This window comes from Pipistrellus hanaki (genome assembly GCF_964339955.1).
Source record: "Pipistrellus hanaki genome assembly, chromosome: 17".
Classification (NCBI taxonomy): Eukaryota; Metazoa; Chordata; class Mammalia; order Chiroptera; family Vespertilionidae; genus Pipistrellus; species Pipistrellus hanaki.
This window is the reverse complement of record NC_140519.1, coordinates 32454147-32477427: the sequence shown is the minus strand read 5'-3', so window position 1 is coordinate 32477427 and position 23281 is coordinate 32454147. Positions and strand designations below refer to the sequence as shown.

The 23281-nt window shown below is 32.8% G+C and overlaps 1 protein-coding gene across 2 annotated transcripts in view; it reads right to left on the bottom strand.

Moving 5' to 3' along the window:
- CSMD3 (CUB and Sushi multiple domains 3) overlaps positions 1-23281 on the bottom strand; it is a 771720-nt gene that overhangs the window by 526441 nt on the left and 221998 nt on the right. For both annotated transcript variants that reach the window (XM_084864313.1, XM_084864314.1), the window contains exon 6: positions 8329-8441. In XM_084864313.1, coding sequence (XP_084720439.1) covers positions 8329-8441 — 113 coding nt within the window. The remainder of the gene's footprint in view (positions 1-8328; positions 8442-23281) is intronic.

Genomic DNA, 23281 nt, shown 5'->3' with positions numbered 1-23281 from the left:
ACTTGTAACATCAACAGAATTTACAAAACACTGAATTTTGTTTATTTTTACACCTAATTAATCCATTATCACTTGTTATGTGCTTATCCTTAGGTGATATAATAAAACTGCCCTCACTAGAGGCTTATGTGAGAGTAAAACTATCAGGTATATCATAAGCAAACAAATACTAATTGGAACAATAGTACTAACATTAAACAAAGCAATTTCTGTAATCCACCAGATGCACTTTAAATGCAAGAAATTTATACAATCACAGACTAAAAAGTTTCACTCATGAATTCATTACATTATAATAATTTAAAATACTTGACAGAAACCACATTAACTAAAAGGAAAATGCTAAGCCAAAGTTAGATGGGATAATAAAGATAGCAAATATTATAGACTTATGTATATTTTGAAAAAAGCAAACTGCAGCTGTAAAAGCAACTTGAACATTATTAAACCAGTCTGTAATAATAAAAGCATAATATGCTAATTAGACTGGACATCCTTCAGGACAAAGCCAGGCCAGCAAGGGAAGCCTGGGTCCCAGGTGCTAGGGGGAAGCCAGTGCCTGCAGCCAGGGGACAGAAGTACTCTTGCACGAATTTCATGCATCGGGCCTCTAGTATTTAATATATTCTAGGCTTATTTACCATGTTTCCCTGAAAATAAGACATCCTCCGAAAATAAGACCTACTTACAGGTTTCCTTCTGAGTGAAATATAAGGCATCCCCCCCGAAAATAAGGCCCCCCTAGGCTAAACATGAGAGATTTGGTCCACTGATTCTGAAAGAAATGGAGTCACAAGAAATTCACCAGGAAATTCAGGAATTGGATTGTTATGATGATGTTCCAGAAGATGATGACATGATTGTCATTGAATAAATGAGTAAATTCTTGATACTGTAGGATTCACAGTTTGTCTGGTTTGTGTTGACAACTACCGTACTACCGTACCGTATACAGGTAATAAATTTCCTTTATTTTCACTTAACAGTAAATGTGTACTGTATTCTTCTTCATGGAAAAATAAGACATCCTCTGAAAATAAGACCTAGTGCATCTTTGGGAGCAAAAATTAATATAAGACACTGTCTTATTTTCGGGGAAACAGAGTAGGAATGATAATATAAATATTTCTTTGAGGAGATCAATTTCTCACTGAATAAATAGGGAAGCTATTTAAAAATTTGTAAACATGTATTCCACATTCCTGTTAATTTTGACACTGTGCACTTTCCTCATTCTTTGAGTCCCTTGGATTACTCTGTTTCTATCCAGATATTAGTCCTGAGAGTCATGGTATGATCAGAGAGATTGTGAATTTCAAAGTTTCCTTTTCCGCTCCAGAAAAAAGTCTGGAAGACTTGGTAAAAAGCCACAATTAGTGAAAACTCGGGACATGCGAAAGAAATGCTCTCCCATAATCTAGCAGAATAAAAAACCCTAAACTGTCCCTTCATGTAAACATTTTCATGGAGGATGGAGTAAGGAAGGCTACACATATCTCTATAGATTTATTAATCTCCATTTGCTAAATAAATTAATGCTGAAATCTTACAATATGGACTTAGAGAAAATGTAAACACTTTAAAGACACACCTGCATTCAGCAGAACACCAGAGTAATATGTGACCAGCACGTTGGTAGGCTTACACTGTGTTGAACAATGGTATTTGGTGGCAGATAAGTATAAGAAAAAAATCTAGAACCCTGACACAGGGCTATCATCATATAACAGAAAAGAAAAATGTGGATTAAAGGGTTTTAGCTAAACGGGAGATGGAAGACCCAGCAAAAAAAAAAAAAAAACTGTCATGGAATAGAATCAGAAAGATAGAAAATGGACCTTGCTAAAAGAACATGGCTCAAGTTGCCTTGAGGACACCAGCAATAAATGCAGGATTCGTTACAAGGTGATCTCTCCACTGAAGTCCACTGATATCAATAAGAACAAGCATTTCTATAAGGACCAGTCAGTTTCATCCTACCACCACTAGTGCTCAACGAAGAGCACTTGTATTAGAAGCTTTATTTAAAAAGGAGAAGGCAGGGATCTGAACTTTAAAAGTTTGCACATTTACCCCAAGGATGCTGAGTTAACACAAGAGAGACTTTGCCCTAAAAGAGATTGGCTAATTTATTGTTTATTCTGTCATCAGCAGGAATACATAAGCCAAACCAAAATGTTGCTCTACAGTGATTTTTTTTTCAGTTTTGCAGGTAAGTCCTACATTTTAAACTTATTACATGTTTCAGAAAATATTGACCATATTACAACTGGATACGGTATAGATTATTTCCCATCCACAGTAGTTGCTCTATTTGAAGATAGCAATCTAAATCACAATTTTACTAAACTATTTCTGGAACCTTGTGAATTTCATCTGATTATAATATAAGGTTAACGTAATTTGCCTTTCACTTTTTAAGGTATATCAATACAAAGTTTACATATATGGATTGAACACTGATTCAAGAAATATTATTTCTCAAACATTAAACAATTATTAAGCATTAATAATTTTATAAAGAAACAAAGCACTGGCTTACAAAGAATTCTTAGCAAAGTAAACATTAAAGAACTTTTTTAAAAAGTAACAATTGTGATATTTTCCCTCTTAACTATTATTCCTTGTCACTCTCCTATCAATGAAGATTAATTCAGTTCTTTAAAAAAGACTAAAAATCTCCATCTACCCCTTAATATAATTTCATCACTATTTCATAAGCATATACATTAATTTATTTTATAATTTCCTGCTATACTAGTACTTTTCTAAGAAATCCATTATCATTTGATTTTAAGCAATCCTCTTTATCAGAATCTGAATTTAATTTTCCCAAGTTTAACTTTTTCTAATGAATATTGTCCTTCATGAGTAGTCTCTGTGTTCATGCATAACATTAACTCATAACCAGAATAAAAAGGACTATAAAACAGCCAACATAAATGAAATAACAATATTTCTAATATTATTCTTTATTTCTAAATCTCATTATATATATATATATATGATATATATGTGTGTATATATGTATATTGTATATATATGTGTGTATATCTATAAACTGTAAAACTATATTTTAACTCTAAATACAGCCTCGTGGCTTAATTTTTAATTCATAACTATTAAAATGTCTAACAAGATAAAGTATTTTACTAGAAATTATATTTGAATAGAGTTAAGCAAATAAGTCACCAGCATTGTGTTTCTGATATAAAACCCTTAGCTCTGTTTACCAAGTTGTGTTGAGTGGAATTTCTATTTCAGAAAAACTTGTAATTAAATGACAATTTACCAGTTACTGTCAAGCATACCCACAATTTATCAACAGAACTGTGAGCTGAAAGATATATAAACTGGCAAATAAATTGTAAGGATTGGAATGAAGAAATAAATCTAGTTAAGCTATGGAAGATTTGCATGCAATCATTATTATCATCTAACTAGAAGCCTGGTGCACAAATTTGTGCATGGGTGGGGTCCCTCAACCTGGCAGGCGATGGGGTAGATCAGAGCCAATAGGGGATGGCTGGCCAGGAAGGGACTGCAGGAGGTTGGCTGTGGGAGTACATTGACCGCCAGGGGGCAGCTCCTGCATTGAGCATCTGTCCCCTGGTGGTCAGTGAACTGTCATAGCAACAGTCGACTGGTTGTTCGGTCGACCAGTCAAAACAGTTGCTTAGGCTTTTATATATATATATATATATATATATATATATATATATATATATATAGAGAGAGAGAGAGAGAGAGAGAGAGAGAGAGAGAGAGAGAGAGGTAGCTAAAAGTCTTAAATTTCATATTGCATGACTATAAAATTAAATTGGCACCCAGAAAATAATGTTATTATGAGTTTTTAATGGCTATTTTAGACCAATGTTTATTTATACAGATAATTTGACTACTAAATATGTTATTTTGATTATATCTGATGGTTATACTATTTAAGATGATATATTCCATTGACTAGACAGGTATATAAAGCAAGAAGTAAAAAGAAGTTTCTTATTTTTAACCATAAAAGGAAAGGGAAGGAAAAGGAAGGGAAGGGGAGAAGAAAAAAGAAAATCCAGGTAAAAGCAATTATTTTGAATTGAGAGAGATTTGAAGAAAATTTATGTACATAATAATAAAAAATCAGAAGAAAATAAAACAAAATATAGACCAGAAATCATTCTCAAAAACTAAACACCAATGAAACTCTCCTCCTATCCTGTCAAAACACAGTAACTAAAAATAACTAGCTTACTTCACAAACTTAAAATAAAGCAGTTTGTCTATGTATGAAAAGGATATTTTTTGAGATAAGGATTTAATAGAGTTTATGAATGTTCCCACTGCAGATACTCACTAAAAAATAAATAATACCTACTATAATATAAAAAAATACATATTTGTACAGACTTTTTGAATTGTGCCGGCAAATCCTTGTTCACTGTCTTTACCAGAAAAGCAGTCTATCTGCCTATGTCCAACATTCCTATGACAGTGAACTACACCTACACTGTCTGATCCCAAAGTCTTGAACTTCACATATTTACTCTTTAACCACCAACCTTGAAATCATGAACATGACATGCTGACAGTTATCCAATTAGAGGAGGAGTTTTACAATTAGAATGGTGGGATGTGACTCGCCGTCTTTTATTAACAATGGATATTTAAACGTACAACAACAAAAAACTGATATCTAAACAAAATTAGAAAAAAATAAATAATTGGTAAAAAAGTTATTTTGATGCTGTGTTCTGGGCTATATATATATATGATTTTAAAAATTCACATTTACTTAAGAAAATAAATCCTATTTTGAATGAGTTCTAAGTTGAAACGTGTTTTTTTTTTCCCTAGAGAATATGGGCTGCCTCATTTCTGATAGTAAGAAATATAAAACCAAGTGTTTTCCCTTCTTAATTGTTTACTGAATTTAAATTTTATGTTGGATCATAATTTTAACTATTTTATACCTCAGGGTTGAAAAGTGTTTCTCACCATTCCAAATAGCTGGTCACCTCTTTCCATTGGAATGTATGGATTCACTGCATGCCCAACTTTTACTATTAGAAATCTTAATACCTTTTGCTTTACACCACAACAGTATCTAGCTATTGTGAATATTTTAATTGATGGGAAAACTAAAGCTCAGACACTCAAGCAGCAGTGGGTAATTTCACCCTCATTTTCTGACTCCAAGTCCTACTCTTTCTTATTACACTATGCTGACTCCCCAATAATCTTATTTACCTTTGTTCAGTAAATAAGATTATTTTTAATAATCTTATTTAATTTTTAATTTTTCAAAACATTTTCAAGTGTAAAATATGGAGTAAAAACCCCCAAAACATTAATTTTTCAAAACATTTTCAAGTGTAAAATATGGAGTAAAAACCCCCAAATTATTTTCACATAAATTACCTACATCTAAAATACCAAGGGCACCTGTTTAACGGAGGGTATTAGCAGTGCACTTTCAATACAATTTGAAACTTTGGTCCATTAAATATGTTTTCTTACCAAAAAATACACTGGTGATACCAAAATTGCTATAAGTTCTTTGAGAACCTATATAAAATATTTTATTCATAAATTTAAAATAGTCCCTATAATTATTAACATATCTTTGTTACATTGAAAATAACTGTCTACAAAATATTAACCTGCATAAGACTCACATGCATGGGGAAAACCTTTAAAAATCAAAATGAGATCAACTATAAAATGATGTAGAAGACTTAATCTATAATGTAGAAATAGTACTATATTTAGACATTTGAAATCAATTAAATAAATAAAAATCTAGTACCATTTAGAAACTGAGTTAATTTTCTTGGTATTTTATATAAGACCTCAGGTTAAGCTCCAGTAAAATACTAAATATTGAAAATAATTAATAAATTAATAATTACTGATTATAAATTTGATTTATTAATAAACTATTACATGGAGACTAGTTTTTAATTACTGTATAGTATGTTCCACAAATTTTCTACCTTGAATCAGTTTTAATTCTATTTTAATTTAGATACCACTGAAATTAAATGGTAGCATGGAAGGATCTAAAAAACATGATCATTACTTCATGCTGGGGAATGCATTTCAACATGTCAGAATTATGATTTTCATAGCTATTTAAGATAGTTTATTTTTTTCAATCCTAATTTATTTATTGTAGCTTTAAAAATGACTTAACCAACTGAATTTATGTAGTGTAGGTAAAATATTATTTGGCGATAATGCAATTAGAAAGTCAAGTCTGAATCAGGAATGTCTTAAAAAATACAATACAAAAATGTATTTTTATGTAATAATACTTTTTTAAATCTTATTATAAAATCATTGCTTCTTTTCTATTAGGCCACTTTATTTCCTCTATATTGGGTAGATATAGATTATATCCAAAATTACCATATTTTAAGCTCCTTTCCCTGCTGAAAATAGAAATAATTCATACCCCATAAAACACTTCCTTACTATTTTACTACAGTCAATTCAATAACGTGCTATTTTTCAATGATGAAACAAGCGAGGCAATGGCAGAAAATAAAACTGAATCCTGAAACTACCATAAAACTCAATTTAAGATCAGCAAGTAGAATATTAAAAATAATAATTAAATACACAAATCTACTCGCAGCTTTGCACTGCTGTCTTCTAATGTAAAATCACCCCAACTATAGATTCTAGTTTCATGAAACTATACAGCATAAAGCAAATTAAGTACCATTTTATTTTTGAGAGATATCTAGTTTTCTTCCAACAAAAAATTAAATTTATATTTAAATACAAAATAAGTGTTATTTTTTTTATATTAGGATAAATCAGAGGAGCCATCTTATTTAAAAGGTTCCATGACCACATGAGTCAAAGATAACAAGTCTTGCATTTCTTTACTCAGGGCAGTGGGGAATCAGAGCCATCAAATGATGTGGTTGGAAAACTCAAGAGAAAGGGTTAACCTAGAGAAAAAGGAACTCCACAACCATTACTTCTTTTCGATAATAATAATAAAAAAGCCCTCTGATTTCTGAAGTGCACAAGCACTTTTTAAACTAAAATAGGAATCTCAGAATATTGTTCAAATTTAAAAGCAACATTAGGTTAAAAGGATAAGATTCAAGCTATTATACTATGATTTTAGTGGTTATTTTTAATGAGATATAAAAATAAACATTTCTATGAATATTTAATTTTAATTTTAAAATATAGTGTTATAAGGTGAATAACATTCTGAGAAATGTTAATAAAATGTATAGCATTAAGAGCATATTTGAATTCATACTTCTATTTGAAATAACTATATTAGAAATAGAAATTACTGATTTTTTTATAGTAAATTTTATGTAAAACCTTTACTTTCAAGTTACTTTCTCAGTGAATTTTATGACAGTGGTAGCAAATATACTATTATAAGGGTCAAAATACCATCACATTAATGTGTTGCTATTATTGTGAAAAATCCCATTGATAGGATCTAAAGAGAGGGTGCTGGTTCTCAAAATATAAATTGGTTGTTGAAATTTGTATTCTAGAAAACAATATGTGGTCTCGTACTATTTTAGATATTAATTATAAGCTGGCTAAAGTCCTTATATTAAGCTTTCAAAGCACATAAGTCTGAAGACTATTACATCTGAAATCATTAAATAAAACAAACGGATAAATGGAAAAATGTAACTGTGGCAATGCTCACCATTCCCTGAACAGTAGCTGATACACTACTGAGAATGAAATGAATTATTTACATAATAGTCTGAGGATAAAGGACACTAAGCCCATAATATTACTAAACACTGGAGAAGCTACAGTTTCATTTGTAATCCATCTTCATGACTATCTTGCCCTAAACAGAGTGTTTTCAAGTGACTGCATCAAATATTATATCCTACTTATTCAAAAGTATGCCTCTTCATATAAATGTTAGGTAATAATCCCCCTCCCCCCCCCAAAAAAAAAGGTTAATTGAACTATCAAGAGCAGACACACTGTATATGAAAAGGAGCTTCAATTTATGAAAAGACTATTTACAACTGCGGGTTTTTTGCAGTGTGGTGTGCTGCAGCTTTAGGCAGCGTGTCCGATTGCTGGAGCACTTCATGGAAGTAAAATGCAACATCTGTCACATATGACCTTGAGAGGTCATGATATCCTTGATTCTAAACACTGTGTTATGAAAATCAACTAACTTCTATACTGTAATTTAGTTATGATCCCATCACTGCCATGGCTAGATGATGTCCATTTTGTTGCTTATTCAAATGATCACAAAATGTACTTGTGCATACCAAAAACATTCTACACATCAAAAGAGGCAGAAGTATTCATCAAATATACCTTGATATGGAGCACTAAATCCACGGTATCTGTGATTGCTGTCTGTAACAAAATGCAGTCTGAGCCAGTTTTTGTTGCTGATAATTGGTGGTGGTATATTCATTCCAGATAACCTGAATTATGGAAGACAACAACAAAAAACATTTAAAAAGCCTTGCAGCACTAAACAACTTTACTGAATTGGGACCCCTCCCAAATTTATATACATGTATGCAATATTCATGACTCTGCATTAACTTTTTAATTTAAAAAAATGGAACAGTCGTTTTAGGTATAGAAGATTCAATCCTGAAATAGTGAAATTCAAAACATGCATTATTCCACTTATGTTGCATGCATTTATAAATTCAGTAACCTACCAATGATTTTGATTCACCCAAATTTACTGCATTTCTACACTAAGAGAAACATGCAAATTGACCACACCTCCGCAGCGCCAACAAGCCACACCTATAAGCCAGTCAGGAGTGAGTATGCAAATTAACCCACCAAGATAGGCTGTGGCCCTGGCCTCTGCTCAAGGCTACAAAGTTTCAATTATAGAAGATAAATAAATCCCAGATACCAGGGCCTCTGCTTGGGTTGCCAGGGTGTGTCACTGGCCTGCAAACCACCACAGGCCCCTTGCCTAGGCCACCCCATGACCCAAGGGAACCCCCACTCTGATCAGGGACACTATTCAGGGCAAACCAGCCAGCCCCCACCCAGGCACCAGGACTCTATCTTATCTAATAAAAGAGTAATATGCAAAATGACTATCACTCCAACACACAAGATGGCTGCCCCCATGTGGTCAAAGATGGCTGCCCCCAAGTGGACACAAGATGGCCACCACAAGATGGCCAGCAGGGGAGGGCAGTTGAGAGGGACCAGGCCTGCAAGGGAGGGCAGTTGTGGGCAATCAACCCTACAAGGGAGGGCAGTTAGGGAAAATCAGGCTGACAGGGTTGTAGTTAGTCATTAATCAGGCTGGCAGGGGAGTGGTTAGAGGGTGATCAGGCTGGCAGACATAAGCGGTTAGGGGCAATCAGGAAGGCATGCAGGTGAGCAGTTGAGAGACAACAGTCTTGGATGTGAAAAGGATATCCTACTGGGATCAGGCCTAAATGGGCAGTCAGACATCCCTCGAGAGGTCCCAGATTGGAGAGGGTGCAGGCTGGGCTGAGGAACACACACCCTGTATATGAATTTTATCCACTGGGCCTCTAGTATAATAATAAATATAATGGAAGCTGATCTTAATGGTGTTGGTCATTGTGTTCCTATGTTTTTATTGATATAATATAGTTACAAAACAGAAAGATTTCAAAGCAGTAGATATACTTTTTCTACCTAATATATTCTCACTATTTCACATTTGATGGCAAATTTCACAATTTAATTTCATAGGACAGAACTATTTTAATGTAATTTCACAATACTATAATTTTTTATTATTAAAATTCCCTATAATGCACCAGAATTCTACTCAAATTGACAGACAGAAAATATTGTAGTTTGGGTATAAACATAGGGTGTATCAAAAATGTATATACACACTTTGAGTAATTATGAAGGTAGTATTATTAAAAATGCATTTCATTTTCAAAATTGAGCTATCAGGTGTTACAATATGTGTATACATTATTGGGACACCCTGTATTTAATCTCTACATAGCAAGTCATAAAGAAACCATTTCATAATCTCCTTAAAGCAAGTCACTTAAAGCAAAATCTTGAAACTATGCCCACGATATTTCCAGGTGTTTGTTACAAAGCCAAGGTAAAATATTCTCAACTTTTACATAGTTAAGAATTTTAGACTGAAGTGTTCTAATAACCAGTATCTCGTGTATCTTTTTCATTCCGCAAAGCTTACACTTTTCTTTTGCTTCATCAGAAGGCAAAATAGGTGTGTGTGCATATGTGTGTGTGTGTGTGTGTGTGTGTGTGTGTGTGTGTTTTCATGGTGATTACAATTCTTTTTCTCTTACCTCCCCAAACCAACCTTTCCTAGGATGTTTTGGAACTAATGGACACTTACATTGAATGATTATGTGCTAAGTCATGGACATATGAATCCACATTTATTGTATAATTGTGCCCATGAGTATAGAGGATGTGCTTGGAAGCATTATACATAACCCAATTTTCTTGCATTCTAACATGAACAAGGTGGGTTTTATTCCAAACATTTCTCATTTATCTTCCTTCTTTGGAATGCATCTTTAACTTTTCTCTATCAATACTCTATTTTCTCTTTTATAGTGGTGTTCCTATTTATGGTTCAGCTGGGTGTTTTTTCATATCTAAATTTAGTAAATATATATAATTCACCTATAGAAGTTTAAAACTCAAGGTATAAAATTTCACTTCATTGCTTTCAGAAAATATCCAAGTTATGTTTACTTCTGTTTGCTTGTTGGCTGGTTCTGTTTAAATAGCAACTCAGTTTTAAAAAATTGAGTTTGATATAATTTTATTGTCAGTAGAGTAGCACAGTTCATGTCAGATTTTGATTTACAATGTTTCTCCTCAATTCCTTGATTTGATAACCATAAATATCCATTCACAAAATTTTAAATTATTTTGACAGGCTGTACACATTTCTAAATATAATGAATGCAATATTTGGAGAGAGGACCAAACATTTTATCTCAACAATTAAAGTGAGATAAAAAAGAGGATTAAAAGGATAATAAAAGTGACAAATGTCCCTTGTCTCAGGGACATCAAAGATAATTTTACCAACAAAGGGTAGTTAAGACTAGTAATGGCTACCAAGGCATGATAGGTTGGAGCCTAAATGTACCTTCAGAAATTGACAAATGAGGAGCTAAAGATACTAGAACTGCAGTAGCTGGGGTATAATGTCCATGAGATGGGACAAATAATGGCAAATTAACATGGGGTGGAATTAAGATGACACTCCTGATACCCTCAATGCTTCAGCTCTTGGTGGGTAAGCCAAATGGTGGGTAAGCCAATACACTGAACTAGAAAGCAACTGTGTCACAGTACCCCTCTGCTGCAGACAAGAAAAGCATCTTTACTGGTTCTAAAGCAGTTATATGGGATTTCCAAATTGCAGTCACCTAGTACTTAAACACAATTTACACAATATGACTTTATGGTTTATGTAGAACTCTAGTAAATGAATCTACTTATCTTTGTACCCGATTTCACATATTATCAGAGGAGATCTTGAAAATGGAAGATGGAAAATATATGCCACCTAGAAAGATTCAACTAAGCTCATTATTTTAAAGAATCCTATATAATAAAAGCCTATTATGCTAAGTGTCTGGTCGTCGAGTCATCCATTCAACCAATCAAAATGCGGTATGCTAAGGCTGCTCAACTGCTCGCTATGATGTGCACTGACCACCAGGAGGCAAACACTCAAAGCAGGAGCTGTCCCCAGCCCACAGGCCCCAGGCCAGCCAAGGCAGGTACCAGTGGGGCCTTCCTCACCCTGTCGATTGCCCCACAGATTGGCCCTGATCATCAGCCAGACCTCGGAACCCTACCTGTGCAAGATTTCATGCATTAGGCCTCCAGTTAATTTATAAAACACTGCAGGAGGTATTTCTTAACTATAACTAATTGTTATCTCTATGTCAAATCACAAGCAGTTATGTGTGCATTCTCATATTAAGTCAGTAAGAATCAACACTTGATAATGAAGAGATTAAGTATAGTCAATGATTATAGATCACTTACTACATGGCAAACGTTATGCTAAATAAGTACTGGAAATAAAGTAGTACCAAGATAGATCAATCCGTGATCTTACAAAGTGAAAATACAGAAGAAAACGTAAGTAAATGACTGATATAAATTCAGATGGTATTAAATGATGTAATAAATAAATATAAATAAGAATAACATGATCAAGAATGTCTAGAAATGGCAAATGTCCCAATTGATTACACTCAAAGCAGCCATACTCATGATTATGTCTTAGATTACTAATCTGGCTTTTAGAAAAATAAAAACAAATAGAATTATGATAATTATAAAATGGTCTGAATTTGTAATCTAATTATCTGTATTAAAAAATAATTCAAAATGTATCTTTTGAGTAAATTTAAAGAAACCTAATAAATTAAGGACATTGAATTTCACTGAATATTTAATGTATAAATACTGAAAATAATACAGTACAACTTTCCATAATTAATCTTTGTATAAAGTGTTTATATAATTTTTCTGCAGAAATAACTAAATCATATTTTTAAAATAGCTAGAATATTTTCTTTTATAGATAGTCTTTAAGTATAAGAAACCTAAGAGAACCAAAGGTCTTTACCATTTTTAAAAAGTCCCTAAAACTATTTTGACCTTAACCTTTGGATAATAATTTTCTTGTCAGATCCCTATTGCTGTCACCAATTGATCTCTGATTCTTAACTTTCTCAAAACTGCACTTGTAACAATAAGTGTCATATTTGGTGCCTCTGACATTTTTTTTTTTTTTTAATCTTTCCAGGTTTCCTTCTCTCTCCTAATTTTACTTCTTTCTCTTCCTCTTTTACTCTCTAACTCCTTGGTCCCCTATTTTACCTCCTTTGATCTCCCTCTTCCTGTGACAATTAGATAAGATGCATTCTTCACATGCTGTTTTCCAAGATCTTGTTAGACTAATTGCCCTATATTGAACTACATCTAATTAGTTGCTAAAATGCATTCCTTCATTTAACTCAAGGTCTTTTTATATATTCCTCCTTGAGACTGAGTAAAAATAATATTTTGCACCTTGATTTATTTTACCCTTAAGCATTCTCAGAGAAGCCAGCCTTAAAGTTTCAATGTTAAGATAAATGCCTAATCTCCTTCTCTGTCCACAGAGAGCACTTATCACATCATTTATATTCTATATAGTAGTGAGTTTTCTATCAACATTACTTTAAAGGTAGGTCATTAAATTCCTAGTGCTGCACAGAATGATTGACACATAGTATGTGTACAGTGATATTATTTACCAAGAAATAAATTAGCCCAACCGGTGTGGCTCCATGGTTGAGTGTTGACCTATGAGCCAGGAGGCTACAGTTTGCTTCCTGGTCAGGTCACATGCCGGGTATGTGCTTTAATACAAAATTTCTTAAATTTAACAAGCACTCTTTTACTTCCATGTTTTGCCATCAATTAAAATAACATGCCATAATATTATTTTATAGAACTCTTTAAGAAACCACTACCTGTATTTATTTCTTCATTTCTGAAAACTAATGCATTTCATAGTTTCAAGAAAATACAGCATCTTAAAATAGTCAAAAAGGAAAATAAATTTATATTATTTTCTGCAGTATAAATGGAAGATTTATTATTAGCAACAAAATTAATCCATGTCTCAGGTGAAATTACAAGCACTAATATGCCATGCTATGTAATCATGAATACTCTTGTGTGGAGTGTACTAATATCCACATGACCAGGCTGAGCTTTTTTTGTCACAGTTGACTGTGTTCTTGTTTGGATATGCAAAAAGTCAGTGCCTGCAGAACATACAATAATATGTAGTTTTAACAAAGGCATTAAGAAGCTTAGTGCTGTGTTTTGCAATCCAACTATTCTGAAACCAGATGTTATAAAATATTTGCAAAGCAAATGAGAGAAGTGGCTATACTAAATTTCCTTCACTTTCTTTCTCTCCTCCACTTTCACACACATACCCCACTTGTTATCACCATCTATACCTCCACACTGGTTTTCTACTTACCCCCCATGATCTATCTATCACATATCCTATATAATAAGAGAGGAATATGCATATTATCCGTTACACCCTGAGGTGTAATGACCAACCGAGTAACTACCGGATCACGGATCTGCAGGAGGGTGAGGCAGAGAGCTACAGGAGGGCAGGGCAGCAGCAATGAGGAGGGCAGTGGGTGGAGCTACAGGAGGGTGACAGCGACCTATTGGTGCATGGATTCATACACAGGGCTACTGGTTCTCTTACAAAAAATGCCTCCACAGAGAAATGTTTTATTTTGTCTAAACACATGCTTCAGGAAAATACATTTATATTTTAGATATAACATATATGTATTCAACTATCAAAATTTAATTAAAATAAAACAGAAAAAATGAATAACCATTTCAAAATTAAAAAGCAGGCAAAATATCTCCTGATCCAGGTGTTTTTACTAGAGAAATCTACTAACCAGATAAAAAAAAAATTTAACAATTTTATCCATTCTTTTTACAGAAAACAGAAATAAAGAAACCCTTATGAACTCATTTTGTAAAGCATTACTCTAATAATAAAACCAGAAAATATCAGTACAAAAACAAAAAAACAAACAAAAAAACTGTACACCAATATCTCTCATGACCTTAGCTTTAAAAATCCTCAATAAAGTATTAGTAAATAAAATTCAGTAAAATAGAAAATAATTATATGCCAGGATCTAGTGAGATTTATTTAAGTTCTATAAGGCTCATTCAACATTTGAAAATCAATCAATGTAATCCATCATATAGAAAAAATTTAAGTGATCAAATTAATAGACACAGAAAAAGCATTTGTCAAAATCCAACACCCATTCATGCTAAAAACTTTCAGCAAATTAGGAATAGAGGGAACATCCTCAAGTTGATAAAGAGTATATATAAAAGTCCTACAGCTGACATCCAACTGCATATTAAATGATACTTTTGATTAAGATTAGGAATATGGCACATCATTCTTATTCAACATTGTGCTGGAAGTTACAGTGAGTACAATAATTAAATTAAATAAATATACATTAAATAGAAATAAACTATTCTGATTTAAAGATGAAATGATTATTTATGAGGAAAATACAAGAAATCTACAAAATAAACTCCTAGAACTAATGAGTGTATTCAGCCAGGTAGTATATGCATAGCCCGTGGACACAGGCAATAGTGTGGTAAAGGCCTGGGGTGGGGCAGAGGCTGGGTGGAAGGGGAAAATATGGGACATCTGTAATAATGTCAACAATGAAAAAAATAAACTTAGAAAAAGGAAATACTCTATTCTCATTTCTTATGGAAATGTTTATCAAACCTCATTTTTCAATATATAATAGAATACTACTTGGTTTCATTGATTCCATCTGTTTTCATGTATATTTACAATACTGTTTTAATTACTGCATCGCTGTATTTCTATGTTCATGGCTAGTATAAAGATCTATGCTTCTTATTTAATTTTTGAAAAGTTTTAGTTGTGTCCACCTGTATTTGTTCCCAAACTCGTTATCAAGTTTCTAAAGGATAATTTCTGAAGTTCTGAGTAGACTATTATTATACTAATTTGGAAAGAACAGCTTGGATAATGGTTAAAAATAGTTAACAACTGGCACAGCAGAATCACAAATCAATTTAAAAAGACAAGAAAGGTATCAGGCATTTTTAGTTTGTTAAAAAATTTTCTTTTAAATATTTTTATTGGTTTCAGAGAAGAAGGGGGAAGGAGTAAGAGAGAACAGCAATGATGACAAGAGAATCACTGATTGGCTGCCTCCCGCATACCCCACACTGCGGATTGATTCTGAAACACAGGCATATGCCCTGACTGGGAATCGAACCATGACCTTCTGGTTTAGAGGTCAATGCTCAACCACTGAACCACACCAGCTGGGCCTTTTTTATTTTTTTAAGAAAACACCACAGTATTTTCCATAATGACGACACTAATTTGCATTCCCACTAATGATGCAACAGAGTTCTCTTTTCTCCACATCCTTGCCAACACTTGCTGTTTGTTGATTTATTGGTAATAACTATTCTAACAGGTGTGAGGTGATATCTCATCTAGGTTCTAATTTACATTTCTCTGATGATTAGTGACACTGAGCATCTTTTCATATGTCTATTAGCCATCTGTATGTCCTCTTTGGAGAAGTATGTATTCAGGTCCTTTTTCCATTTTTAATTGGATTATTTGTTTTACTGCTGTTGAGTTGTACAAATTCTTTATAACTTTTGGTAATTAATCCTTTATCAGATGTATCATTGCTAATATGTTCTCCCATTCAGTGGATTGTCTTTTTTTTATTTTGTTGATGGCTTCTTTTGCTGTGCAAAAGCTTTTTAGTTTGAGGTAGTCCATCTGTTTATTTTATTTACTTTCTTTCCCTTGTCAAAGAAAATACTAGTATATCAGAAAAAAATATTGCTATAAGAAATGTCTGGGATTTACTGCCTATATTTTCTTCTAGGATTTTTATGGTTTTGTGACCTACATTGAAGTCTTTAATCCAGTTTTAGTTTATTCTTCCTTCTGGTGAAAGAGGGTGGAATTGTCTTGTGGATCAATAATATATATAAGAACAAATATAAGAACAGGAATGAGACAGGGATGACCATTTTTACCACTCCTGTTTGACATAGTTCTGAAGTGCTAGCCATATCAATTAGACAAGAAGAAGAAATAAAAGGTATCCAAATTAGAAAAAAAAGACATAAAATTGTCATTATTCTCAGATGACATGATACTGTACATAGGAAACCCTAAAGACTCCATCAAAAAACTATTATACTTAATAAATGAATTTGGCCGTGTATCAAGATACAGCATTAACACCAAGAAATCTATAGCGCTTTTATATACCAATAGCGAACTTACATAGAGACTAAAAAAAATAACAATTCCATTTACCATCACGCCAAAAAAAATTAATATACCTAGAAATAAATTCAGCTAAGAAGGTAAAAGACCTATACGTGGAAAACTATAGGACATTGAAAAAAAAAAAAAAAGAAGAAGACATAAACAGATGGAAGAAGATAATTTGTTCATGGACTGGTAGAAGCAACTTCATTAAAATGTTCATACTACCCAAAGCAACTTATAGATTCAATGCACTCCCCATTGAAATACGAATGGCATATTTCAAAGACCTAGAATAAACTCTCCAAAAATTAATCTGGAATTCAAAAAAAAAGACTCCAAATAGCTGCAGCAATTCTGAGAAAGAACAAAGTAGGTGAAATCTCAATACCAGATTTCAAGCTGTATTACAAAGCCACTGTTCTCAATACAGCCTGGTACTTGCATAAGAACACGCATATAGATTAATGGGATAGAACTGAGAACCCAGAAATAGACTCAAACCACTATGTTCAATTAATATTTGACAGAGGAGGCAAGAACATACAATGGAGTAAAGATAGTCTCTTCAATAAATGGTGTTATGAAAATTGAACAGATAAATGAAAAAAAAAATGAAACTACACCACTAGTTTGAGATACATGGTACAATAACCCAACTATTGAGAGACACGGAGCAGATATAATTTCATAATATGTTATAAAGTCTTTTTTATTACTAATAATTGAAATTCCAAAGTTTAAAGTAATTCACTTCATATAAAATTTTGTGAATTCTTAGGTGACTTATCAAAAAAGCTGGAGTTAGTATTAGTCTTTAACGCTGGTGTAAAAGTGGGAATTCATGAACATGAATGTTCCCCACCTGTGTCACCAAAGTCCAAAAGTCACTGATCTGTACCTTTTCATCATTCTTTTGACTCACTTCCCATCTCTCATTTCCCTCCAAACAACGCTTTCTTTTTCTCCTTTTTGTTTATGCTGTTTGCTTTACTTTCTCAAATGCTGTTCCTGCCCAAGCAGCTTGGCAAATTGCTCCTTTTCCTTAAAGATTCAGCACAAACATCATTTCTCTGTGAAACTGAACTTTCTTCTTGATCGCATAACATTCTGTGCTGCCTCTATTATATAAGCGATTTTCTCAGAATCACATAAGTATTGTCGGCATGCCTTATTAGTCTCTAAAACCAAAGATACAGGCTAGTGCAAACTTGGAGTGTTAGCATTTACAAGTCTTTGTTGAGTAAAAAAAAATCTAAAGAAAAAAAGAAAAAAAAGAAAAGAAAGTTTAGGACACTTAGATCAAACACCTTCAGATGCTTGTTTGAATGTCTGCAGAAACATCCTAATGCAGTTACCCAAGATCACACTTCAAGTAGCAGGTACTCGTGTTTGATATAGTTTTACTAACTCCAACTATGATGTTTCACATTTCTTTCTATCTTTTTGTCCTAACATAACCTTTGGACCGCTGAAGAAAAATTTAACTTTTTTTTTTTTTAATGCCAGCAGCTTTATTTATAAAACTGAAAATGTGAAAATAAACAAAACCATAGACAAATCAAAGGATATGTGGGTAATCCAAATTATATATTTCTTAGCAACAAAAAAATTAACCATTTACATAAATGTCATTGGTGAATCTCAAACTATCTGTGTAGCATGAAGGATGCTAGTGTTTATTTTCTTTTTCTTTTTTTTTTTAACTCTTCTTCTACTAAATTAGGGGTGTCGAACTCAATCAGAGAAGGGGCCAAAATCTAAAATCCAGCCTAAATCGTGGGCCGAATGGTTTACTGAACAGTCATAAACTGACAATGTCATAAACTGACAGCGGAGTGCAGTGATGACAGCGCGGTGCGGGCCACATTGCAAGGCCTGGCGGGCTGGATTTGGCCCGCGGGCCTTGTGTTTGACACATGTGTACTAAATGCATGTCCTCTAACTATGTAAAGGCAATGACATATGCCAGTAAAGTATAATTCTATTTTAACCTATAATTCCTAAATTAAAATCATTGATCACATTGCTGTCATTAAAACAAACCATAAAGAAAATTTAATTATTAAGCCAATTATATACAATACTTACCTACTTGAATAATTTCTATATTGTACAAAGTAGATTTACCCTAGCATTTGAACTGAACTAGACATTAGGAACTTGGATGTGGCCCAGAGAACACATACCTCTGCTAATATATTATTTCCGTGTCCCTCCATACTTCAACCTAATTGAACATGATACACAGGAAACACTGGCCACATCACATGGCTTTCAGTTTTTTAAACAAAAGCAGTTGTGGATGAAAAAAAAATGTAAAAAAACTACATACTAAGTATCCTTGCAATCTTACAAAGATCATTTTTATGACAAGTGTTTATCATAACTATTCCTTTATTTTATGCCAAAATATCTAGAAAATTAAAAAATGATCATTCTTGCTTTTGTTTGCCTTTAAATGAATACATGGACTTAGCTTTTCAATGTGATATAACCAAACAAACAAATCTTTTATTGAAGGGATTCCAAGAAAGAATGGGTTCTCAGAAGATCTGGACTGTTGGTTCCATCATTCTCAAAAGCGTTTCTATCAATTATCCTATTGCTTACCCAGCTGCATCAGGCATTACTGTGTCATTTAGACTGACTCTGACTACTATGTTTTAAATTGTTACGTATCCCACCCCAGCCATTCAGATCTGACACCTTTCACTATTGTTTCTATTGTTTTCCCATTGGCATTTATCACCTCCTAAATATATATATATATATAAACATATCATTTACTTAATAGCTTTATTCTCTATCTCCCTTTCACCTAAAATTAAGCTTTGTGAGGTAATAAATAATTATTCTTTTTTTATTTATTAATCTATTCTCTAATTGTAAACATCTCCGGTATAGACAGTATAGGTATGGGTAATAAATATTGCAGAATAAACTAATTCTAAATTATTTTTAGTTGTGGTCATGGGATTCAATAACAAAAGTGCCAATTGGTTACTACAAAAATCAACAACATAGATTAGATGGGCATTAAAATATTAGCCAAATCTTGTAAAAAATATCCCTGAACAGAGGTTTTTGTTTTGTTCTGTTGTGTCTTTCCCCCTATTCTTGAATTTACCATAATGAAAAGCCTAGAGTATTGAACAATTAAATCCCAAATGGTATATTTTCACCCAATTGTCTTAATGGGAAACAATAAAAAAATAAAATAAAAAGTATCATGTGCTGATAAACAAGTTAAGTATCCTAGAAATCTAAAATAATTTGCAATTTCAGAAATCATAAAATTTTAGATAATTTATCACTCGTGAGTGCTTAAAGACATGACTCAAAACTGTTACAGAAGTCAAACAAATTAAAACGAATTATGCTTAGTGGTGTGCATTCAACTCAACCAATAATCAGCAAAGGGCTGGGTGTGTGTCACATGGACCTTAACAGGCACAGCCAAAGGCTGCAGAGATAGTAACTGATGCAGATAATTGCACAGTATTGTTTCAGAACATTACCGGGACTTTCTTTGAAAAAAAAAAAAAAAAGTCTGCATTTTATAAAGCTTTATGTTCCTCTTTTTTTTATGGCCATGTGTACCAAAAAAAAAACACACACTTTCTAGGGAAATGAGTCAACTCTGAAATAAAGCCTAATAGAGGGCGGTGCACCATAAGGTAGTTTGATGTAACTGCAATTCCTACTGGCAGAAAATGGCATGATGTGAATACATAAGGCTTCTCTACACACACTTGTTTATTAAAGAGCAGAAAATTAATGAAGTAAAATGCACGTCTTAAAAAAGCAGTGATAACGAACATTATGCAATATTTTCTCAAAGGATACTCTGGATTAAAAAGCAAGATAATTAACTATACACATTTATGTATTCCTATAAATTGTATAAAGTGTATTAATACACATGATGCCATTTATCCTTTTACATGTAAGATCCATTGGATCTGCATTGTCTTTGCAATACAATATTAAGACACAGACAGCAGGGAAATAAAAACCATGAAAGATTTGGCAAGGTTCTTCCTCCTGGTCCTGTACTGGCTTTCACTTTTGACTTTCTGAAAGTAAACCAAAGTCAAATGAATAAGTACTTAAACTTAGTTGATTTAATGATCATCAGGATCTACATGTTTGAATGTTCTCTATAAAAATCATTGAGCTAGCATTTAATGATTTTTACGTCTCTGATTGAAGCCATGGGCATTCTGATTTTTGTACAAATCCAAACTCCAGAATAACCAGAGGCAGGTGAAAGCAGCAGGCAAAATATTTGGGAGCCTATATCCCAACACCCCTGATGACTGAGTGGTCTTCTTCAGTTGTCTCTCTTCTAAAACAAAGTGCTTGGAGCTTCTAATATTCAAATCAGTTGTGCTACTATTGAAAGGACTCATCCACTGCTCAGTACAGAATTGGTTTTTGCATAAAAATTAATATTTTAATAATAAAAAACAGATAAACACAATAGATGCAAAACAAAAACAGAAAATAAATACGAAGATCTCAGAAATCAAAGGACAAGCTATATTCTATGGCACAGGTACATATAATCTTTAATTGTACAATGGTTTTAAAATAAAATTTGATGCTGGCACGTTTTTAGAAGCAAGCTTGGGAAGGAATGTAAAAATTTAAGGGAAGCAGTTAAAATAGTTCTTCCCAGTTTAAAATCTACATCAATAGTGACCAGGAGTCTGTTTTCAGTGATGTTTAAGTATATGATACACCCATGCCCACATGATATAATAGGGTAAATGTCACACTGTTTTCACATTACAGAATTTTCATATAATGTCCAACATCAGAGCACACCTCATTAACTTACAAAAATACTCTCAATGGCAAAATTATGATTCATGAGAGGATTTTGTTTTTTAACAGTAGATACAATCTGTTATCTCTAGAGGAAATAAAACAAGAATTTTTCATTAAGGAAATTAACCTCAATTTTAATACAAATCAAAAAATTCAAAACAGATATTTAAACACTAAGATTTCTAAAGTCAAATACCATGTTTATACATTTAGAGTCATAAGGCACATGTCTGGCTTGCATGAATGTAGGTAATGTAATGCATATTAGGACTGAGAAGAGGAAATGGGATACAAGAACAGAAATACTAATTTATTTTGTAAACTTTTAAACCTACTTAAATCTAAGATGTGCAAAAACATTGTTCTAAACATATTTGTATTCTATACTGCACGTTCCGTTACCTACAGAAGTGAATTATGTATGACCTGGTTTGTAAGCTTGCCAGCAGAGTTCAGAAGGCAGTGTTTCAGAGACAGAAAGGCTACCACGTCCTCAAGAAGGAAATGGCATAAGAGAATTAACCACCTCTTCCAGTGATGTAAAAATAACACGCCAAACCAGAATAAGACCATATCAAGCTTTACAGAGTAATGCTGAAAACTTAAAAGATAAACATTTTTAAAGCATAATATATATATATATATATTATTTATATATATACTTCCAGTGAGTAAAGCACATAGTCTGGATGGACAAATTATTACCCATTCAATATTTAATTGTTAAAGGAGGTAATTTTATAAACTAACTTGGAGATATCTCAAAAATTAATACCTTGGGTACCTGTTCAAAGTATATATGCATTTTATATCTCTCCCTTGGTAAAAAAAAAAAAAAAAAAAAAGAAACAATATATTGTTTTTTCATGTTAAATGTGAATTCTTTTTTTTTCTGAATTCTATGTTTGCAAACGTTACTGTTTTTTAATCTTTAGTTACTCAACTTTATGCACAAAAGAAATTTTATAAATAGAATGTTTAAGATGTTTATTGGCTACCAACCATATAAGCAGGATACAATGTAAATATATATTTAAATAATTTTAAGGCCTCATGCATCGACTTCAACAAAAATGATGATTTGTGATAAGACACTGGCAACCACGTTGGCCACTGAACTGTAGTATAATTTCCTCAGGTCAGGGATTCACCTGAATTCCTCACAGTGTTTATAGCACAAGCATCTTCCAGGTGCTCAGTAAACGCGTCCTGAATTGCATTAAATGTCAACATGTAACCTTCAGGAAAAAGTCATCACATTTTCCGATAAAGGAAAAGAGCAAATGTGACAAGATGCTATGTCAATAACAAACTGCGGGGAGAAGAGTGGTTGTTTTTTTACGTGCTATTTTCTGCACGCTAATTTTTTTAAGAGGGGATTTTGTTAAGGACTTCACTCTAAACTTACTTTCACTTTCATAATAAATTTGGAGAGCTGTTTCTGGTACACGGTCAAAATTTACTTCAATTACCTGTTAATAAGCTTTGGATATTATAATGGCGCATGTAAATGTTCGGCATTGTCATCATTACAGAAGGAAATTTGGG